The sequence below is a fragment of the Vanellus vanellus genome (genome assembly GCF_965231255.1).
Source record: "Vanellus vanellus genome assembly, chromosome: 5".
In the NCBI taxonomy this organism is placed as follows: Eukaryota; Metazoa; Chordata; class Aves; order Charadriiformes; family Charadriidae; genus Vanellus; species Vanellus vanellus.
Window position 1 is genome coordinate 77351297 of NC_138910.1, and position 20973 is coordinate 77372269.

The 20973-nt window shown below is 40.6% G+C and overlaps 1 protein-coding gene across 4 annotated transcripts in view; it reads right to left on the reverse strand.

Annotated features, from left to right (window-relative positions):
- DAB1 (DAB adaptor protein 1) overlaps positions 1-11291 on the reverse strand; it is a gene marked incomplete at both ends in the record, with an annotated part of 124128 nt that extends 112837 nt beyond the window's left edge. For all 4 annotated transcript variants that reach the window (XM_082483801.1, XM_082483804.1, XM_082483803.1 and 1 more), the window contains one exon: positions 11225-11291. In XM_082483801.1, coding sequence (XP_082339927.1) covers positions 11225-11291 — 67 coding nt within the window. The remainder of the gene's footprint in view (positions 1-11224) is intronic.
- Between the last annotated feature and the right edge of the window lie 9682 nt (positions 11292-20973).

Below are 20973 nucleotides of genomic sequence, written 5' to 3' on the forward strand. Positions count from 1 at the left end.
GGACATCCTACCACCACTGAAACCACTGCCAGAAGGATCTCCCACCTTCCCCAGCTGCATTCATTGGGGTCAGTTATGGGTAAGGTAGGAGGACACAATGTTGTCCCAAGTATCCCTCACAAGAAACCATCCCCCTCAGAGCCAGGACAAATCGGGGAAGGGCAGAGGCTCTCCTGTGCTACACAGCCACACAGCACAGCCTCCCAAAACACTGACCCACAACCCAGGAGTATGCGGGTGACTTGGAAGCCTCCTTTCCCCTTGAGGTCACTCTGTACTCCTGGGTCAGGACTTCACTGGAGGCATTGTCTCCATTCTGAGCCTGCGCAGGAGCACCAGCGAACTTCCAAGTTGGACTGGCTGACCAGGAGGAGGAGAGGTCTGCGTGCCGGCCGCTGAAGTAAGAAGCTGAAATCCTGAGAGGCCCATAGGTTCAGGTGCCAAAAACTGGAGGAGACTGGCATTGGGAGGGACAGCTACTGCACAAACTGGATGTCTAACATCACCTATGGAGAAAACTGTAGAGTGTGTGTGTGTATGTGTCCACTAGCAAACTTCATACTTGATCAACCAGAAGAGAGGAACAGGACTGAGCCATCGGTGGTGTTCATGTGTACAAAGGTCCTATTTCTGAACAGGTGGGTGCTGGTGAAAGCTCTGCTCTGTGTGGGGCGACGTGTGTGGCTATTTGTAGTGTGTGTGCACACACCTGTCGGGAACACACGCTGAGGTACACCAAACTGCAGCAGCCTTGTATTCGGCTGGGAGAGGAGGGGTCCCCGCGCCCTGCAGCCCTCCCGATTCCATTACCTCTAATGGAAGATCATGGAAACACGACCATGTTAAACATTTTGGCTCCACACATACTGACTTTTGTGTTGATGGAGGAACAGCTTCTTTTCTTCCCTAATGCGAACATCGCACAGCAGACACAGGGCCCGGGGAGAGCACGAGCTATTCGCACCTTCACTTCAAACTTCATCTACTTGGAGCAAGGAAGGGCGGTTTCGCAACTCAGCAGCCAAATGGTAATTTGCCCCACTTCTCCTGGTTTTATTGCTGTTTTGCAGCAATGAATAATGCTGTCTCCACGAAATGGAAGTGAAAGCTACTCTGTTCTTGTCAGAATAATAATGGATATTGTGTTGGCAACTGCCCTTCTGCGCTGCACAACAGCATAAATAAAAGGAATTGGGAAAAGCCAACAGTACCGTAGAAAATAAAGTGCGTAAACTCAGCTGCTTGCAAATAAGCGATAACCTCTATTGTTTGGTGTTTCAGCCTGTGCAACATCAACAGGATAAACATTGTGTCTAAATCAGAAGTGAGTCAACTCCACTGATCATCAACTATGGAGAGAGGCAGTGGGAGAGAGGCACCGGCCATTCCAGGAGGATCAAAGTAGAAGAGCGTAGCTTGTAAGATGTCAAGAGTGCCTCCAATACATGGTTGTTCGGACGGCAAGAGGGTGAAGGATGGCCGCCTCCAAATTTCAGGTTAGTTCAATGCCGGGATATTAGCTCTGGCCTCACTATTGGTATTAGTAGAAGGCAAAATGTCAACGAGTGTCAAAGTATTTGCTCCTTACGCCTTGGATTCATGTACAGTTCCTATTCACAGAGGCTACGCGGATTCAAGCAGGGAAGACTTGCCTTCTTTCATGGTTTAGAAAATGGATTATTTGGAATGTTCCTCACTGAAGAGCACTAACTGCGAAATACGGTGTAGCTCCTACTCATGATGAGCCATTAAGGTGTCCGGCTGGACAGACAGAGGCCTCTGCAGCCTGAGCGGCATGCAAAGCAGTTCTGGTGTGAATGATATCTGAACGCAGACCAAGAAGTTATTCGAGACAAGAAAAAGTTTCAGAAGGTGCTCCCTAATGATGGAGGTCTTCAGTGAAGAGCTGATGAGTACCAATAACTTGATGCACTGAATTTACAATCTTTCGAACTTCGTACAGGACACTATATTTTTCTAAGCAACAAGTGCTCTCAATACTATCAGGGAAAGTATATCTTTGTCATCTTAAAGAAAAGTAACTTAACAGGATCATAGGTGCGTAATGCATCGGTCTATCATCCAGTTGTTCATGATTTCAATATTAAAGGCACCAGGAAATCAGCAATAGGAACGACTACAGCAGGTGAACAGAAGAAAAATTCTCAAGGTACACAGCGTGAGGACTACCCTTGGTGGTTTACAGTACAATTATGGTACACCACCACTCTGCTCTCAGGACACAGGGTTCCCACAATTTCAGAGGGGCCAGAACCCACTTCCAGAAGCTGGTCTGACCCTTGGCTATGTCTCCACATTCGCTACCTGGTTCTGTCAGGGCTTCCTCCACTGTCACCCTCCAGAGAGACACGTCTTCCTTTGCATCCAAAACCTATTTCATGCAGGACTCCAGGATGCTACACACACATTTTGGGGGATACCCCTTGGGAGAGCAAAGCTACCAAGAAGTAACCTGATTTCTCCTTTCCTGCAAAAACAAAAGCGTTCAGTTGCCTTTGGCATCGGTTGTTAGTTTCTAAAAAAAATTGCTCTTGCTGCTCACATCGCAGAGGACCTTGATTCTATTTCATACTTAATATGCCTGTTCAAAATCCACAGATATATACGTTAAGACCTGATCATCTGATACTTGCATTAAAATACACATAAAGTGCTTATAAGACAGCTACCTATGATTTCACTAAGAATTGGTCTAGTTTAAAAGACTGAAAAAAATTATTTTGCTTTTTATTCAGCTCATTGTCTTCATACAAGACTCACACAAACACATTATTTACTTAAACAAACTAAATATATTGTTGTCTCATCTGCAAAACCAACCGACTGTAAAAGCAGAGAAATGCTTTTTTCTGTCTTTACACTAACATTAGCTATTATATATAACAATGTTTAGTTTAAAGTAATACAAATAATACGTAATTATTTCTGAGGACACATTTATCTCTAAGAGGAATTCATTTTCGAGAGGAATGTTATACTTAAACACATTAATCTACCGTGCCATTACACAACCCAAATACATTACATATTTTATTACCTTTATTCTAGATGGCCAGTAACGTGAATATTGATTATATAGCTAGAGCACATCATCTACAAGGATCACAGCCGCATCTTTTTCTTTACTCCCGAGGAGCACAGTGAAAGTCTGGGCCTGACATATTTAACACAGGAATCCCGATCCTATTACTTGGCCAAATTCACTGGATATTTCTTTGAGATCAGGAATATGTCATAGTGCACGAATTAAGGGCTTACAAATTCAGACACAGCATATTTCAGAAGGCTACCAATTTTGCAGCAAGTTTTTAAGACTAAGTGACCAGCATTTAAAAGGTATAGGACATTAAAGATTAAGGACACAAAGATTTTTCAACTACGGGTTTGGTGAGTAATTTACTATGGTATTTAGCTAAACGCTTGTGTTTCTTGCTGCTTAAATACACAAACCACACCCTGCATGTTTCCCTTAACTGGTACATTGCTCCACAATTTTTTATTCACAAGTTGATGGATGAAATCACTGTGATATCACTACCGAGAGAGCAAAACATATCGGTTAGAGCACAGAATAAGAAACGGAACCCTCAGATTACATATCAAGCTCTGCCCTGATTAGTGGTGTAATCTTAAGAAAGTAATTGAGAGACCAGCACTGGCTTTTGATGCAAAGATCTAACCACCTTTGAAATCAATTTATTTTTCCCCCATATATACAAAGGTCATGAAAGCTCATTACTTTCCATAAATTATATAAGATTATATAAGTTTGGAGGAATTTTCCCTAGTAATATGAAAAAGTATACACTGTAATAATGTTGACATTAATGCTAAATGTTACCTGTTTATTTCGGGGAAAATTGGTGAGCAGTTTAATGCTTCCAAGGTTACTGGGATGACGCTCATTTTCCAGATTTACTTGTCTTTGATTTCCATTCAGCAAAATGGGAGCATTTACCAATACAGCTTATATCTCCAACCGGTACTTTATAGTGAGAAACACTTCCATGTATTTTATTACTACTTGTGGAATTTTCCATAATGTAAACGGAAAAGGCAAAACGTTTTAGAAAAGCAGAAGTGTTCAACTGCATGTAATGCAACACGCTGACAGAAATGTCACTCATCAATATTTATTAGACAAGCAAATATCTTTGCATGAAGAATGATATAAAAACATTAATATCGCCAACATACTTGTCCCTGTAGAATATTTCTACGTGAGCCATATTTGGAAACTTCCACTAATCCAACCCCCTAGAGGCATTTTAGCTGCTAAACTGGACATGACAGAATTTTCCTCCCTGAACTCTCTAAACAAAACTTCTTGTTCACAAGTGTCCTCGTACAAACTTTGCTGGGAGTCCTTTCGATGACTGCCAAGCAGACGAAAAGTTTCCCTGAATGTTACTTTATTTGCCTGCTTGGAAGTTCTACCTCCGTACCAGCCTCAGCCCCTCACTTTCTGCGTATTTCAACCGAAGCTCAGATGTAGTTTAATAGCGTAAGGGGATGAAGGCAGAACCAACGTAGAGCGCAGGTTGAACGGGATGCATAGGTGATCCTCACTGCCAGCAGCCAACAGATTTCCTAACGTACAGCCAGCCTCAGAGCACAGTAACACCCACCTGTATTTAATGTCTGTTACACGAGTCAAATCCTCCGCGGAACATGCATTGCATTAAGCTCCTAATTACTAGTTTCAATTGAAATGCTTTGACGATTGTTAAAACAGTGAGAAATGATAACATAACAGAAGCTCTCAGGAAATGTTATTCTTAACACTCAAGAGATTATTGATTCCTCTCCCGAGGAGCAGCAAAGTAACCGAGCTCCAACCTTAACTTAGGCAGACCCGTCTCTCAATTAAAAACAACAGTAAACATTTTAACCGCAACAAGAGACAACATCCATCACCCCCAAAGAATGCTTCAATTAACCTAACTATGGACCCCCTTTGGTTGAATGCGGTATTTGAAATAGAATTCATGAGCTCTCTAATTTATGATAGGTTATTGGATAATTCTTGTTAATTATAGCTACACAATGTCAAAATTAATGATTTTCCCACCCTCTTTCAACTTGAGAATGAATTCATAACTTACATCAAGACTCAAAAGATGTGCAATTAATATTGTCAGTAACCACTTCACAAAAGAGATTTGTTAAAGGCAGGCATGTGGACTCAATTAGTGCATCAATTAATGCTGCTGTTACTTGATCTATAAATTATTGAAAAACTCATAACTACAGCAAGGAAACAAAGCAAATCCACTCCCCGTCGATGAAATAAGCTCCTGACTGTGCCCCTCTTTCATTACTCTTTAGATCAAATTTGGATTGCACTGGATTCCATAAATCTCAGCAATGTAATCGGAAAAATAAATGACGCTAAACCAATCTGACAACTTGAACTGCCTCGTTACAGTGATGATGCTTTAATTGTTGTTAGCTGATTGTAATGTAAAAAAAAAGTTTAATAATAATAATTAAAAAAATAATAATAAAAAAAAATCAACCATCATTGTTTATAACACATTAATTTAAACTGAAGTTCCAATCTCGAAATGAACCTGTACAAACTGCATCAAGATTTCTATGTATCAGCAAAATTGCAACTTTCACATCAACCAGAAACCTCCAACCCACTCCCAAATTTAGCAATGATTAGTCCAAAGATTAGATTCAAACAAGGGCTAAGAAACCCGAAAAAAGGACTTGGGTAGCATTAGGCACCTATGATGAAAACTAAAAATGACAAAACATAACCTTGTTTAAAGGCTGCTTATCCCCAAAGGCTTTTAAACTAACTAGGTACCTCCTGTTTGATCTTAGTAGGGCTACAGATTTGCTCCTGGGGATGCACAGGTTTTCCTTTAGATAGTTAGACAGACTCCACTTTCTCATTAGAGTTTAAAAGACCCAGGAAATAGATGTGACTCTGCCAGAGGCCTGATCCGATATATGCGAATGGTCCCGGAGCCACCGTACTCCTTTTAATTAGCAGTCAGACAGTTAAAAGGGGACACTTAACCCGAGAGGATCAAACTCAGATCTTCTACCACCAAGAAAGCACCGCCGTGCAACGCCCTCCGCTCTGCTGGTGCAAGCGGGGTAATTCCTTACCTGGCATTAAACAGCCCCCTGAGCGGAGTCCGCTCTCGCTTTCCCTCCTCAAGCACAGCTTCCGAACTTGGATATTCATTCAGTCAAACCAAGCGCCCAACTCATGGCCGTGAGAAGGATCTAGCTCTGGTGGAGACAAAGCACATCACACCCCCTCTAAATTTCACATTCCTACTGGCTAGTTACGGCAATCCGCGGCTTGGCGACCTGCCTACTGCGAAATCTGTTTCCCGATGCCACGTGTCTCCCACGCATTGACGTGGAAACCTATTAAATAAGGGAATTTCACCCATGGGGATCCTTAGCATCAAAGATCGTTACATGCCGATTGTCAACGTGCCCGAGCTACTCCTTGCATCCTGCTTCCATTTTTAAAGGTCCCTGTCATTTTGAAAATTGACTCAAAAGTCGTCTTATTATAGGGAATATAACGAGAGATGATTTTGCAAAAAAAAACAACCCTATGCTTCAAATAGAATAATTACAGAATTTAAGTCCAAGAGGAAGAAATCAAATCGCTAGAAAAGTCTCCTGGCCTGCCCCAAGCAGATACAGATCTACATTCAAATTTGGTAGCCTGGCTCGCTTCTTTACTGACCGCCCATTTCAGTATTCCTGTTTAAGTTAATTGTGCAAGAAGGGATTTTTCAAGGCAGTTATCAGTGTGAATTCAACATCAACGCAATACATTTTCCCCGAAGAGGTTTCTAAATCATTTTTAATTCCAGTGGGCACAAGTAAATGTTTTCAATTTGATTCAATAATCCATACACACTTATAAATGGCTTTTCCCCCGCGTACTACAAAACAAACGTGGGTTATGTTTCTAACAACTTTGGCTAATAAAAAATTCTAATTTCCTACCCTGAATGGTAAAAACACGTAACGTTTATTCACCTCTGAATGAACCAGATGACATAAACAAATGAAGTAAAATCAACCTTTAAGAGCATTATTTGAATGATTAATTCGCTGAATGATTAATTCGCTAAATTCTTCTTAAAGAACACATGATTTTTGGCAAACCCACCAGAAAAAAACAAATCACCAAGAAGTCCTAGACTAGAGCTTTCTAAATCTCCTGAGAATTTTGCATGAGTTCCTTTTAGAGAGCAACATGAAACCTCTTCAGGCTATCTTTTAAAATTCATCCTCAAAAAAGGTAATTACAACACAGTTACTACTACGTATCAGTCAAGAATGGCATGAAGATTAGGGCTGGAGGTGGGGGATGGCAGAAATGTAATCTCCTCTAATAGCATCTAGTGTGCTATAAACTCGTAAGATGGAATAAAGTGCAGAAAGGAGGGCTGCGGAGGTCAGGGTGAAACACGGGTCCTCCACTCCTAAGCATCTTCACGGTACACGGAGCAAAAAGCGACTATCTGGAGAGGAAGGGAGGTGCTTGGCTCACCTCCATTTTCAAAACCGTGTCTTCATGTCACTTAAAACTCCTACCCTCTGCCGGGAGCATCACCAGGTAGCATTTCTGGAGCACATCAAATCCTTGATCCATCAGATCAATATTGACTGAATAAAAGGCAAAATTAGTACTTGATTTTTAATAGACTATTTTTAAGATTACCCAGGGTGATAATGTTAACACAGAAAATTACAATTTGATATTATCACGTTAATATTGAACTTACCTATTGTACATTAGAGCTTCGCAGCTGTGATTCTACTTAAAGAGCAGCTTCTGAGAGGATTTCGTATGTAAGTTCTTGTTCTAACTGCAGTAGTGATAATCATTCAGTGTCAGAACAGAATGGTGCCTTACCAACCTGCTCTGATGGCAATGGAGAGAGACTGACGAGTTGACTATGGCTAGAAAGCTTATGGCTGTAAAACCACCGTGCCTAATGAGAAATGTTTTAAATAATCTCTCATAAGAGAATTGCTTTGCATACAACTACAAAAAGCAACAAGTGTTCCCAACACATAAAAGAAATATTCAGTAAAATCTGGAACTCTGTAGGAGCATTTAATGCCGTATGCCCTATCTGCAGCAGAAGTCAAACTATTTCCCTGTCACCAAAAAAATCAGTAATCTACACAATAGCATCTAAAAGCAATTATAAGAAACCATAAAAGACCATCAAACATGTCCTACCCTTCTGCAGGGAGTTAGGCCACCCCAGTAGCAGGACTTTGCATTCACCCTCATAGAGGATCATGACACTCCTCTTGGACCTTTCCTCTAACCTGTCCAAATTATTAAATTGTCTGCTTAACTAATGATGTTACAGTGCCTTTAACACAAGACAGGCACTGTACCACAGATGTATAAATCACATCATCTGAATAACCATCATTTTCTTTTCGGCCATGTACTTCAATAAGAACAGCAGCTTGCATTTATCTAACATTTTATCATGTTTTGTATTCATATACCTTACAAAGCTTAGGAATTAAGCTTTTTATTATTTCAACACTTCAAATAAGAAACACCACCTTACTATATCCTTATACAGACATAGAGACAGCCAAAGATTTAGCTCTCACTACACAGAAGACTAATGCTGATATTGGGAAAGAACCCCGTTCCATGCTCTAACTCCGTACTGATCCTCACCCCCTTCCAGTCACCCCGGATCTGCAGCGTGGGACAGACACCCCGTTAGGCAGCTATTATCAAACTTAACGCTCTTTCCCAGCGCAGTGCTGTGACCTGCAGCTGGCAGGAGAACTACCAGGAGGGTAGATAATACAGGAAAAGAGCCCTTCTCCCTGCTCTGGATGGAAACGGCTGCACAGCTCTTGCAGAACTACAACAAAATCCGATTCCCTGGCAATACACTAGAGCTGAAATTTCTGTTTATAAAGCAAAGACTAATTTCTTGGGAATAGTCAGTTCCATTGCATAATCAGACTCATTGATTAGCAACGTTAGAAAGTTCACGTTAGTATTTGCTACCTGTCACTGCTCCCAGTTAATGAACTTGGGAAAAAAGAAGAAAAAAAACCCCAACTCCTTGTTTTTCACAGGTCCATCATTCACACTATACAGGGGAGGGCTCACTGTTGAAATATACACAAATACATACAACTCGATGACAAGTAAACGAGCACAGCAAGTTTCTTTTGACTTCCATTATGTGGGATTTGAATAGCAAACGCTGCCTGAATTGTATCCCTTGTCTGTATAAAGCAGTCACTGTACCACGAGGCCTGTGGGTGGCTGGATGTGATCGGACACACTCAGACTCGCACAGACAACACACAACAAGATTAATTCTGGAGATGTGCTACTGCCGTACACTGGCCCTTCCAGTTCTTCAGGTACTTGTAAGTGCTGGAGGGAGCGCTGATCGCTGGCACAGAACATATTTTATACTTCTCGCAGCAATAAAGGTAATTCTCGGAATTTCCATTTGGGGAATAGAATCAGATTTTGTGCAGAGAAGCATTCAGTTATTATGATTTATGAAAATGTTTTTAGAAAGTGGATGCTGAATATTTTATTAACATAAACATCAAGTTCCTAAAACAGTTGTTTGCTGTTTTCAAAAGTTTCACCCTCCAGCAGAAGAAATAACACAGGAGGAGACACACATCAAAAATATTATCCGTATTGCAAAGAAGTGACATTTTTTAATTTCCTGTCTGCCCAAAAACACTGAATGATCATACAACCAAACCATCTTTACTTTCTTTACTTCCCTTGAACACCTCCCTCGGATCACGTTCTCATTTCCAAAGTTCCCCTATTTTTGCCTTTCCAAACTACAGCTTTTTTACCATAAATGAATCATTTTTTTCCTTGTGAGTGTCGGCCTAGAGTAGTCATAGGGATTCTAAACCATATTCCCAAACAAACACTTAAAGTCTTTTAATTGCTGTATCTCTTTTTAAAAACACCAATATAAAGATTTCTGATACAAAAGCTATAGCAAACACAAGGCCTTAATTAACGGTTTGATAGAATCACTGCAGTAATAGGTATAGCTGCCCAGAAGCTGAACGAGTTATTTATCACATATCTAAGATGAGCAAAATTTGCAACACATACATATTTGAGCAAAGATGAGATATTTTTTTGTCTTAAAAAAAAGTAAAAAAATCCTCAAAAGTAAATGGCTAAATTACCCATCCACAAAAAGAAACAGAATGGCATACTGAAAAGCTCACGTGAAAGTTCAAATCTTGCTGCCTCAAGTATTAAAACTATTTACCTATGTTTTTTCTTTATTTTTTTATTTGACCATATCATATTAAATCTGTTTTCAAACTCAATTTCATTATCTGTATAGGTTTAAAAATAAAATCAAAACCAGCTACACAGAACAACAGGAATTACCACTAGAAATCAAGGTCTTGGCCTCCAAGTCCATCAGTACTTAAACCCATAAGCAATAGAACACTAATAAAAATCTAAGGATAAAAATTCCTACTAAAAATCTTTCAGTACTCCTATTCATAAGCACCAAATTTCTATCGTCCCACTTCTCATGCTTACCAGTCCAAAGAAGTGCCCCACAGTCTGATGCAAAATTGTAAACACAAATATGAATTTATCCAACCACGCACTTATTCATAGCTCCTCCTTAATTTTGAGTTTTCCCCCTTCTTGTTTATATTTCCTTTACCAGATTACAATTAATCTCTCTACTGAGTGCTACTGAGTTCTCTGTAACTTCACAAAACATCAGTAAGATTCAACCTCCAGTAACAGAAAGCACATTTAAGCTTTGGTTAGTTCAAACCAAAGCAGAAACAAAGCCTTCGGAAGAAAATTTATTTATCAGCACATGAAAAAAAGAGTTATCTTTTGCTACAAGCAATTTTAAAAATTGTATTTCCATTTGTGAAACTATTGCAATATACATATAGAATAAAAATTAATGAACTGTAATACATAAGTTCTTTCTTACATTTTTAATATATTCAATAAGATATCGTTTTAATGTCAGAGTGTCGAATCTGATGTTCCCGTACCAGACTGCCACTGGGCTTAACAATTGTACTTTCACTGAGTGCACAGATAACAGAAGAAACACAGATGCATAAAAGGTGGTTGATGCAGGAGCTGATTAAAGTACAAAATACATATGAATAAAGAGAAATGAGTCACTACCTTTCTTTTTGGAGTCTTTCTTTGTGCTGGTTTTAACAGCCACTTGAAGTTCTGTCTCAGTTGACATCCTATATCCTTAGTCCTCTTCACACAGATCCAGGATCTCGGTCAGGCTCATTTAGAATGTCTCTCCAAGAGAATAATTTAGCCTTTCAGATACTATAACCCAAACAGTTCATCTCATTCACTCCTTTCCAGTGCTGTTAAAGAAGGAAACAAAAAGTAATGGTCATTGTCTCAGTTTAAAACATTAAAAAAAAAAAAAAAAAGCCATTGCAAGCTTCCTGAGGAAGAAACCTATGAAGTTTTCCGTCTATAGAGTCAATCGGCCAAATAAACACAGTCATCGAGTCCTGTTTGAGATGTTTTGGCATATCTGAGATCTCTTCACAGGCTCGAGACACCACCCAAGGTGTACAGAAGACCTGTACTTCTGGATCAACAGCTGGAAGACAAAGACTACGATGCGGGAAGTAGCCGGAAATGTCACCAAAAGCTAATAATTCTGCAAGGACACAATTCTTACATGCAACAGTCCCAAGGTAAAAATATATTGCCAGATAGGAAGTTCAGATTTTTAGTCCTCAAATGCTCTTTCAATGTTTTTGTTCCCCTACGTGAACAAAGACAAATGAAAAATGTATTCATTCCTCATACTGAGCGCACCATAATTTGCCACTCCTCTTGCTTATGATAATGTTTCCAGTATAAAAGAATCTGCCTCCACGTAAACAAAGCTGCAATTCTTAACACCCACCTAGTAATTTTTCTTGCAAAGAACTCTGAAAATGCACTTAATTGAACCTTCAAAATACAAATGGAATAGGGGGCAAAAGGATAACATCCAGGGAACACGCGACAGCTTTCCGTAATGTGGAATCGTTGGGGAGATACAGAAACACACCGGCTGCCAACCCACAGCAGTAGCTGCAGAAATGCGCTGGAGCAGTCTGGGGGAGGCCGTAAGGCTGCAGGCAGGACTGGGGATGTGGGCTGTGGAGGCAAAGAATAAACAACCAACCAAAGAATAAACCACTCCAGCCGGTCCTCCTTGCTTTGAAGGATGAGCCACCTACTTCAGCCAGTCTGTTGAGGGCACAGGACCATACTGTCCCGAGCCATTTGTCATGATGTTCCCTCACTAAATGCATCTTCTTATTGCTCTTCCTTTCTGTGAAAAAGTTCTCATTATTAGCACAATTACAGTGAAGTCCATCTGGCCTGTCTGAACAGCTGCCCAGTTATTAAATAAGCATTTAATAAAGAAATTAACCCAGCATATCAGCTGGTTAGCTGGCCAGAGATTAACCGCAGTTACAGTTACTTACTAATGTCCTTCTCTGTCGTTTAAGAAAGTAATACACTGCAAACATTGAAATAATTTTGACAGTTTAAAAGCACTTTTCACAGTAAGAGCTGTGAAGCCTCTAGTACTTTTAAATCCGGGCTTTTTTAGCATTTTTAAATGCTTCAGTAACATTACACTGCCATGCACAGTCTGAAGTGATTTAATATTCCTGAAGTGTGGCAGGGGCTGTTTTTAATAAGCTCTTCAAATCTGTACATGTACTATAGAATATTCAAAGATAGCTTTTCAAAATCTGCTGAACGGAGCTGGAAATACAACGTGCCCTGTTCCTCCTCTATGGAGTCTGAGTAAGTGTCCCATAGCAAAAAGGAGGAAAAATAAAGCAACTTACAAATGAAAGTTGCAGCGCTTGCTAAACGCACCTTCTCGGAATACCTGAATGAACTAAAAGCATTTTGATTAACATTCTTAGTTAAGAAAACGGTAGGAAAGGACAAAGCAAATGAAGGTTGGTCAAAGAGAGAAAAGGAATAAGGTAAAAGCCCCAAAACTGACAGTCCTTCAGGATCTGAAGCGCTCTTTGGCCAGGGCCATGGACAGGGAGATGTTTCTGCCCCAAACACGGTCACGGTGGGACACCACGTGCGGTGACCGCTGGGCCCTGGTGCAGATCAAGGCATGCGCTGTGCTGCGAGGGGACCACCTCAACCGTCCACGGAGTCGCTCGTCACTTACGCTTGAAATCCCCCCAGCAAACAGGGAGGGAAGTGCTGCGGAGAACAGATGTCCCTCGCAACCCCCATCTCCTCCCCCTCCCCCTGCACACAACCCGATTTAATAATATTTAGCTTTACAGCACAGTAGGGATGCATCGGGCTTTACAGCTCAACCGCACTTACTTAAGGCGTCTCTCAATCACAGCTGGATTGACAGTTTATTTTTCTAGAATTTGGATTTATATTTACCTAAAGGTTAACCGCATAACTTTGCGAGAAGCACTAACCTGAACCGCTTAACAGAAGAAAAATATTTATAATAGGTCCATTTATAATAAAACCAAAACAAAGAAAAGAAAAAAAAAATACCCCCATGGTCAAGAGTTAAGGAAGTTTTAATGTCTTAGAAGACTGTTTAGGGTACAAAGCACCGAGAATGTCATCTCCTGTCGTCAGCTACTTTCAACAGGAAAGCTGAAATAGTGGCATCTGAACGGCACTGAATATTTTAAAGTAACAACATATGACTGCTATCTCATTTGAAACTCTCCAGAAAAGCTATATCCCCTCGAGGCTATCCCACTGAGTAATATTTTTTACAATAAATGCAGGTCTTATTTTTGGACAGGTTCACATATTGATTTACTTTAAAACCTAATCAGGTCATACTCTCGCAGGCTCATAGAGCCTTGAATAAAGTAATAGGTATCTTTGTAAAGGAGCACATAAACATCTGTCAGATGCAAGCTATAGTTCAAACTGAATTTGCTACAGAGACAATTCCTCCAAAAGTACAGGTCTTTATGTGAGCTACATTAGTAAACTTTCATATACTGTCCATATTTCAGCCGTTTATTACCCAGATGAGAATGGCAGTCAATCTGCTCTTCACCGCAACAGCTTTCATTGTCTCCTCCAATCTAGGTCACCCTTGTTAAATACTACGCTCTTCCAACTGTGGGAAGTACTGCAGCATGGGTTCTATCAATGAGATACTCTTTTCTTTGATCAGGTCTGCCACATTTTCTCTCCCTGCTCTAAAGACAAAATTTTGTTAGCTGCATTTTAAAAAAATAATAAATCCATCATCTTACACATCCAGTCTTAACAATCTTCTTGTGTGCCTCGTTACTGTTCCAGCTATTACAATGTTATGTGCATGCCGCAGCTTTGCCTAAAGAGGATTCAGAGCTCTTCGTTTTAACAAAATACTGACATTTTCTGTTCCCTTTATTAAGTAGCTACAGTAGGAACACAATCAGCGCATTCTGGAATTAACTGGCGCTTAATTCCAAGAGAAGTCTTAAGCCTGCATTCTGTATTACTCCTACACTGGTGTAAAACCTAAAGCCTTAGTGAAGAAATATTTTTGTAAATTCACTTTGCAGTTAGGATTAGCACGCGTTCGACCTTTTATGCGCAGGGAAATTCGTCACATGCTCCACCCGCCTCCCCCACGCATTTGTAAAACAACAACTTCTGTCAAATCATTTGTCTTTTCAACCACGCTTGAGCGAGCTCATGAAGGGGTTATTAGGCAACTTCCCCTGGTCCGAGTTATGAAGGAGGTCAGACAAGACAATCATAATACTTCCCCTGTGGCTTTAAAATACATGAATTTATTAATTTTCTTCAGGGCTTCAAAACTTAAGAAGTTCCCTCCCCTGAAACCCATTTCCATCTGCTTATGTAAAGGAAAAGCAGTCTTAGAAAGGATTTGTAACTAAGCCCCGGCATTCCCTAGGTATTTAAGTTCTCCGGAGCCCCGAAGTCGGATCTAACAAGAGGATGGTACCTCCCACACCCTGGTTTGACAAAACAAACCCCATGCTCCCATCCTTAGCTCTTGCTTTTATACCTCTGAAGTCTTGCAATTCATTGCCTTTCCTCCAAAGCACCCAAGATAAGCGTCTCTAACGGAACGTGATTTTGCAAGTGTTAAAGAAAGCCCAAACATACTAAGAGGGCAAAACAAAAAAAACCAGCCAAGATTATTTTAAAAGTGCTACGATCCTGCAAAACTGAAAACAGTTCAAGCATGAAGGACTGCTGTCTGGGGAGAAAAATGTTACTCATCAACTTCTCATCTGACCAGGGAGAACTTCAGTGGGGCCGCACACGAACAGATGGTGGAAAAACCCACGCTTGCCACCAGTGCCCTTTATACCTTCCAGAGAGAGGAGGCCACGGAACCCTTTGGAGATGCTCGCACTATTTTGTACTCATCAGCTCCTCTCCCCGATGGTCGGGTCTTGCAGGAAGCTACTGAGTTTCAGAGTATTAATCTTTTACAGAAGGCACTACACTAATACCAAACTGAAACCCAAAGGACTGGTCCAAAACCCACTGAAATATTTCAGTTAGTAAGGCCTGTAAGCAAGAACCAGAAAAGGAGGAAGACGGGGTAAGAGAGAGCTTAAGATTGTGACACGGGAGAAAATGAGGAGGCAAAGAACAGCAAACAGGGGAAGCTGTCTCTGTATATACTTCATTAAAGCAAATTCTAGAACAACGTGTTTAGCAGCAAAATCCAAGCAGCTCGTGCGTTAAAATTCTGGCTACCCTGCAAAAGAAAACAATCTCCATTAGACTGCTTCATGCGCCCAGTCTCTCTTCTCTAGTTTTGTCACAGAACAGTGTAATAAACTGTTCATAGCGACAGAGTCAAACGACTCCGTCATGGCATCGCATGTCAATCACTGCGTTTTCCTGCAATTTCTTCTACAGGCTAGAGAAATACCAGGTAAGGTGAAAGGAAGCTTAGTATTCACGCGCACAAACCGAGATCCTCCACAAAAATTCATCCCCCAGCAGCCACACGGAGAGCAGAGTGCCTTTTATCCTGGAGTCTCCCCTTGCAAACTGCAAACCCTCCTCTGGACCGCGGCACCCGACTTCTCTCCCCGCTCCCTCCCCGAGTTACCCGGCTCGCAAGGGCTCACCACCGCCTCCCTCTCTCACACCTGGTTTCGTTTGCTCCAAAATGAGCAGGTACTCCCCTCCACCTCTGACTTCTATACATTAAGATACAGAGAGGAGACTTATGTGCTTTCTTACAGTCTGTACTGTGTCTGTAGTGAGATACCAGAACAGTACTTTGCAATTAACCCTTTTCAATTCTTCCGACATCAGAAAACTACTCAAACCATAACATTTAATTTCCGTTTGTATACAGTTGCTATTTGTTTAGTTGTATTTATAAAATACTTATCTCCTGAAAACAATAAGCTGTTTTTAAAAAAAACAAAACAAACCTACATGTAACTAAGGCCAATAACACATTTTATTAAATTTATTGTGGTTTACAATATGCTTCACTATTCTCTCTCTAGGGCATCTTTCAGGCAGGCTACCGAGCTCCTCGGATGGAGTAAATAGCACCACTGAAGCTGATTTACCACTAGAAGAACATCTTACCAAAAAATTGACTTATAAAATATCTCCAAAGTAAAATGTTTATTAGTATTCCAATAACAGCAGGAATAATTACCAAAATCCCTCCAGGAAATCACTCCATGTAGTGGAGAATACTACACTCCACCTCACCAATTATTCACCAGAAGTGCTGTGAATTTTCTACTCTTAGAAAATGCTGACTGGATTTAAAATACACTTTTCACAGGAATAAATTGATTTCATCAACATTTTAAATGGGAAATTACTAACATTTCATTTAAATATTACATTTTCTATTTTATATTATAGGGGACAGCATTCTGGAAACAAAGGCAAAACAGACGACATCGACCTTGCTTTAACAGAATTTGTGAAATATTCAAAAGTATGCCATTTTGCATTCAGGAAAAACTACGTGATGCCGCTTCATAATTTCTCTGAGGAAGGATATTCAAATACTTTTAAGAAAAACTGCTAAATGTGTGCCTGTCACTGAAAACCAATAGAAAAGTATTTGTATTTTTTTCCCTTTAGTGCTTTCTACATTAAATCTATCCTCTTAAAAGAATTTCTGTAATCACAGTATAAACCCTTTTTTTATTAAAAACAAACAAACAAACAAAAACAAACAAAAAAAACCCAACAAACCAAACGCTGCAAAAACCACCCAGCACTGAGAACCCAGGACTTGCTGCTCTCCCCTCTTCTGCTCTGTTGCTGACCAGAGCTAGTGCTGCATAATTCCAGTGCTGCTGCGGTCCCTCCAGTACGGTTTCGGTCTGATTTCCAGCCATCGGGTATCAGCTTCAACTCTGTGAAATAACACTTAACACCCCTTCCACAGGTTTTGTTAACACCAGCCTCTTCTTTGAGTCAGGTATATACCTGGGAGCATCATCACGCAACGCGAACAGCATTGCTTTCAGGAGTCTTGCAAAGCTAGAAGGGACAGAATCAAAGCCCAAATCTATTGCCACAGAAAATTAAAGGCTGGAAATCAAAATGGAAATTATTAAAACCAGTCGTGGCAGCGCTTTAAGCCTTCAATTCCATAAGGAAAGCATGCAAGTCTGCCGGACGAGTGCATTTGCAGCCTTGAATGAAACAAGTCAGCCCTGGAAAAGGCTGGACACACAGAGAATTCCTGGTATTCTCCCGCCGGACACCGGGAAGGCAGGGAACACGGAGGCTCGTGTTTGCTTCTCCTCTGCCCACACAGCGGGGAATGAAACTCCGGCCCAGGGAGCTGAAAACGAGTAACAAAGCTGTTGTGTGCTGGGGGTATAAATACAAAACACATTGTTCCTGTAAGCGTATTTTTCTGCTCCGAGATGCAAAACTCCACTCAAAGTGTTGTTCGTAAGCTTTTGCAGGGTATTACATTAAAAAAAAAGAGCGTTGGCACTGAACAAAAGAGGCTGAGAAACTTCACATCATTCCTTCGATACAGGGAGGCTGCTATGTTACCAGACAACGCAGGGAGTCGTTCAGATCGGACTAGAGATTCCCTGTGCTCACAGTGAAACTGAATTACCTAAATGCTTTTCCTATATGAATGGCGTTACACCAAGGCTTTACTACACCCAGATTACTCCACTGCTGACCCCGAAGCAGATAAGAAAAAGAATTTCTGATAAGGCTGTGCAAGAACAAACAAGAACCAAAACTCACAACTGCTACACATACCGCCCAGGCACAGGCTGACTGCGATCCGAGCTCCACCAGCAGAAAACTGCCGTACCTCCATTAAAGTCAATAAAGCCACACCAGCACAAAATCAATAGTGCTACATTTGACTTATATTGGCGTAACTCCATTGATTTTAATGGAGTTGGAGTTACACCAATTTTATGCTGGTGTATCTGCATTAGCGTCAGTGAAGTTATGCCGGCGTGACTGATGTAAACACCACCAGACCAACCAACCCCTGTATGTCTAAAATTCATTGTCATTAACTCTAAAGCAACAAGAAAATGCAAATCTGTACATTACCAAAGCAGGGTCTTTGGAATTTATTTTTGCAGAGCAGCAGAACAGCTCTTTTGCGATCCTCTTGACACCAAAGAACCAGAGTAAAGACTAAGAACGGAAAAAGGACAAAGTACACAGTTGGGATCACAGTATTCTGTAATTAGAGCTGTTAAATGATTACTAAAGCGCAGCGGTGCAATCATCACACTGAAGGAAAGGGAGAAGTATGCAGTCAGGAGCATCACCAGGGAGAAGGTAAAAGCAATGTCAGAGACACCACGTTTTATATTTAAATGCAAATTCCTCATAATCAGAATCTGCGCCTTCTAATTGGAAGAAAAGGTTATGAAATTAAATGTCGTACATCCTGGACAGCTCAGCATGTTTTTAAGGGGCACAGTAAGTTGAAGGCAACTTACTCATCTCCTGTCCTTTATAGGAATATCTTAATTCAGCTCTTTTTTTTTTTTTTTAATTTCAAGATGACTTTCTTAATATTGCAAGCGAGACTGAACTAGGACTCACCCTCTCATTTATTTTAAATAAAATACAGCACAATACCTATACAATATCCAACTTAAGCGATACTCTGAAATCTGAAGTAAAGCTTGAAAGTGATGCTTTATACTGGCCTCTCAATGGACATGAATGTTGCAACAACTTTTTCAGGTCCCTTTGAGATTTGCTCAGTCATACGACTTAAGCTATACATCGTGCCCTTCAATTTTCTGAATGCTTCCTGACATTACAGCAAGGCAAACTTTCCTAAGGTCAACAACAACAAAAAACCCCTATGCCAGGATCTTTATTCACTGCTATTTTTCAACATTCAGCCCTTGTTCCCTGACAGTTAAGTATTAGGAAAACTAATCAGAGGACTTCAGCTCGCTGTAAACGGACTTTTGATTTATTACACCAAACCCAACCACCAGACTTCTGCCGAAGTTCATTGACTAGCAGAGCAAAGGGGAAAAAGCAGGAAGCTTTCTGGAACTCTTAGGTATGAATTTACACATAGAAGCAAAAATTATTTTTACTTTGTTGTTCCACAACCGACAAATATCAATATTTTAAATAGGCTAGTAAATAAGATTTAGCTAGAGAAATACTTTTGACAATTCCATTTAAATACTCCAGTCTTCAGACCAGCAATGTCACTCATGAAGGTAATTCCACACGACTGCTGAGACGAACAGCAGGCAGACTTCTGAACGATACCGAACAGAAGTATTTAAGAACGGCTGCCAGATTTTACTGGAGAAATTTCAAACCATAAATAATTTTATTTAATTCACTTATCTGCTCTCATCTCATTTGTGAATGCGGTGCCTTGTATCTGATTATGTTATACACTGCTCCACAAACGCCTCTGCTTTAGATCAGTGAGAGCGTTAACCACTTTAAAAGGGTGGGAGCACCTCCCATAAGAAGTCAGGCTCTACACATTTTCTGTTCGTGCATAAGATTCGGCAGCGGCTCAAAAAGACAGCGCTGACAGTGGCTCAAAAAGACAGCTGGAAAATATACTATAGGGGGGGAAAAAAAAAAAAAAAAAAAACAAAAAACAACAAACACCCAACAGTTTAACCCTTGAAACTGCATGAACCAGGTGTTGTTTTCTGTATTGTAATTCCATACAGAGAAACATCCATACAGGGAAACACAGCGGTCTCCACTCTGCTATAACCATGCAACTGGAGAGGTCTACACGACCACATCGCGCACTTACAGAATCAAAGCCTAAGTGATCAGGTTACGGACCCTGTAAAAGGAATTACCTAAAAGAAAAACAAAAATCAAGCCACTGCCGGGCCAAAACGTCAGGAAAAAAATAAAGATGCCTTTGATTATTCAGATGGGGAACTCTTAAGCAGATAAACGAGTATACGGACCTGCACAAGTGGTAACACATCACAAAACCATGCTTATTTTCTAAACATTTTTAAAAATCGCCCAAGTAGCATGCAGTGAGGAACCATTCACCTTCCACTGTCATGCTACAGTTCATTCTCTCTTGGAAGCAATTACAGGACAAATGCCAAGCTACAGAAGGTATTTTTCCAGCAGCAGCATCTGGCTTCTTGGCAGACTCCTCAGGCAATTTTATTGGAAGCTTTAGAGATGCTATTGGGTCAGTCCTAGTCATATCGCTCATGAGCTGTCTGGCAGTCCCTTCTTCCTAGATGTCATAATCCTTCTGATTTACCTTGAAGGAATTAGCACACTTTTATCCATTTCAAAAACAGTTGACCTGCAAGGCATTTAGGGGCTATCTACAGACATAGTAAAAGTCACTGGTCTAAATCTGTGTACCTTTGAGCCAGCAGCATTTCGGCATCCCTTGCCTAATGCATCAC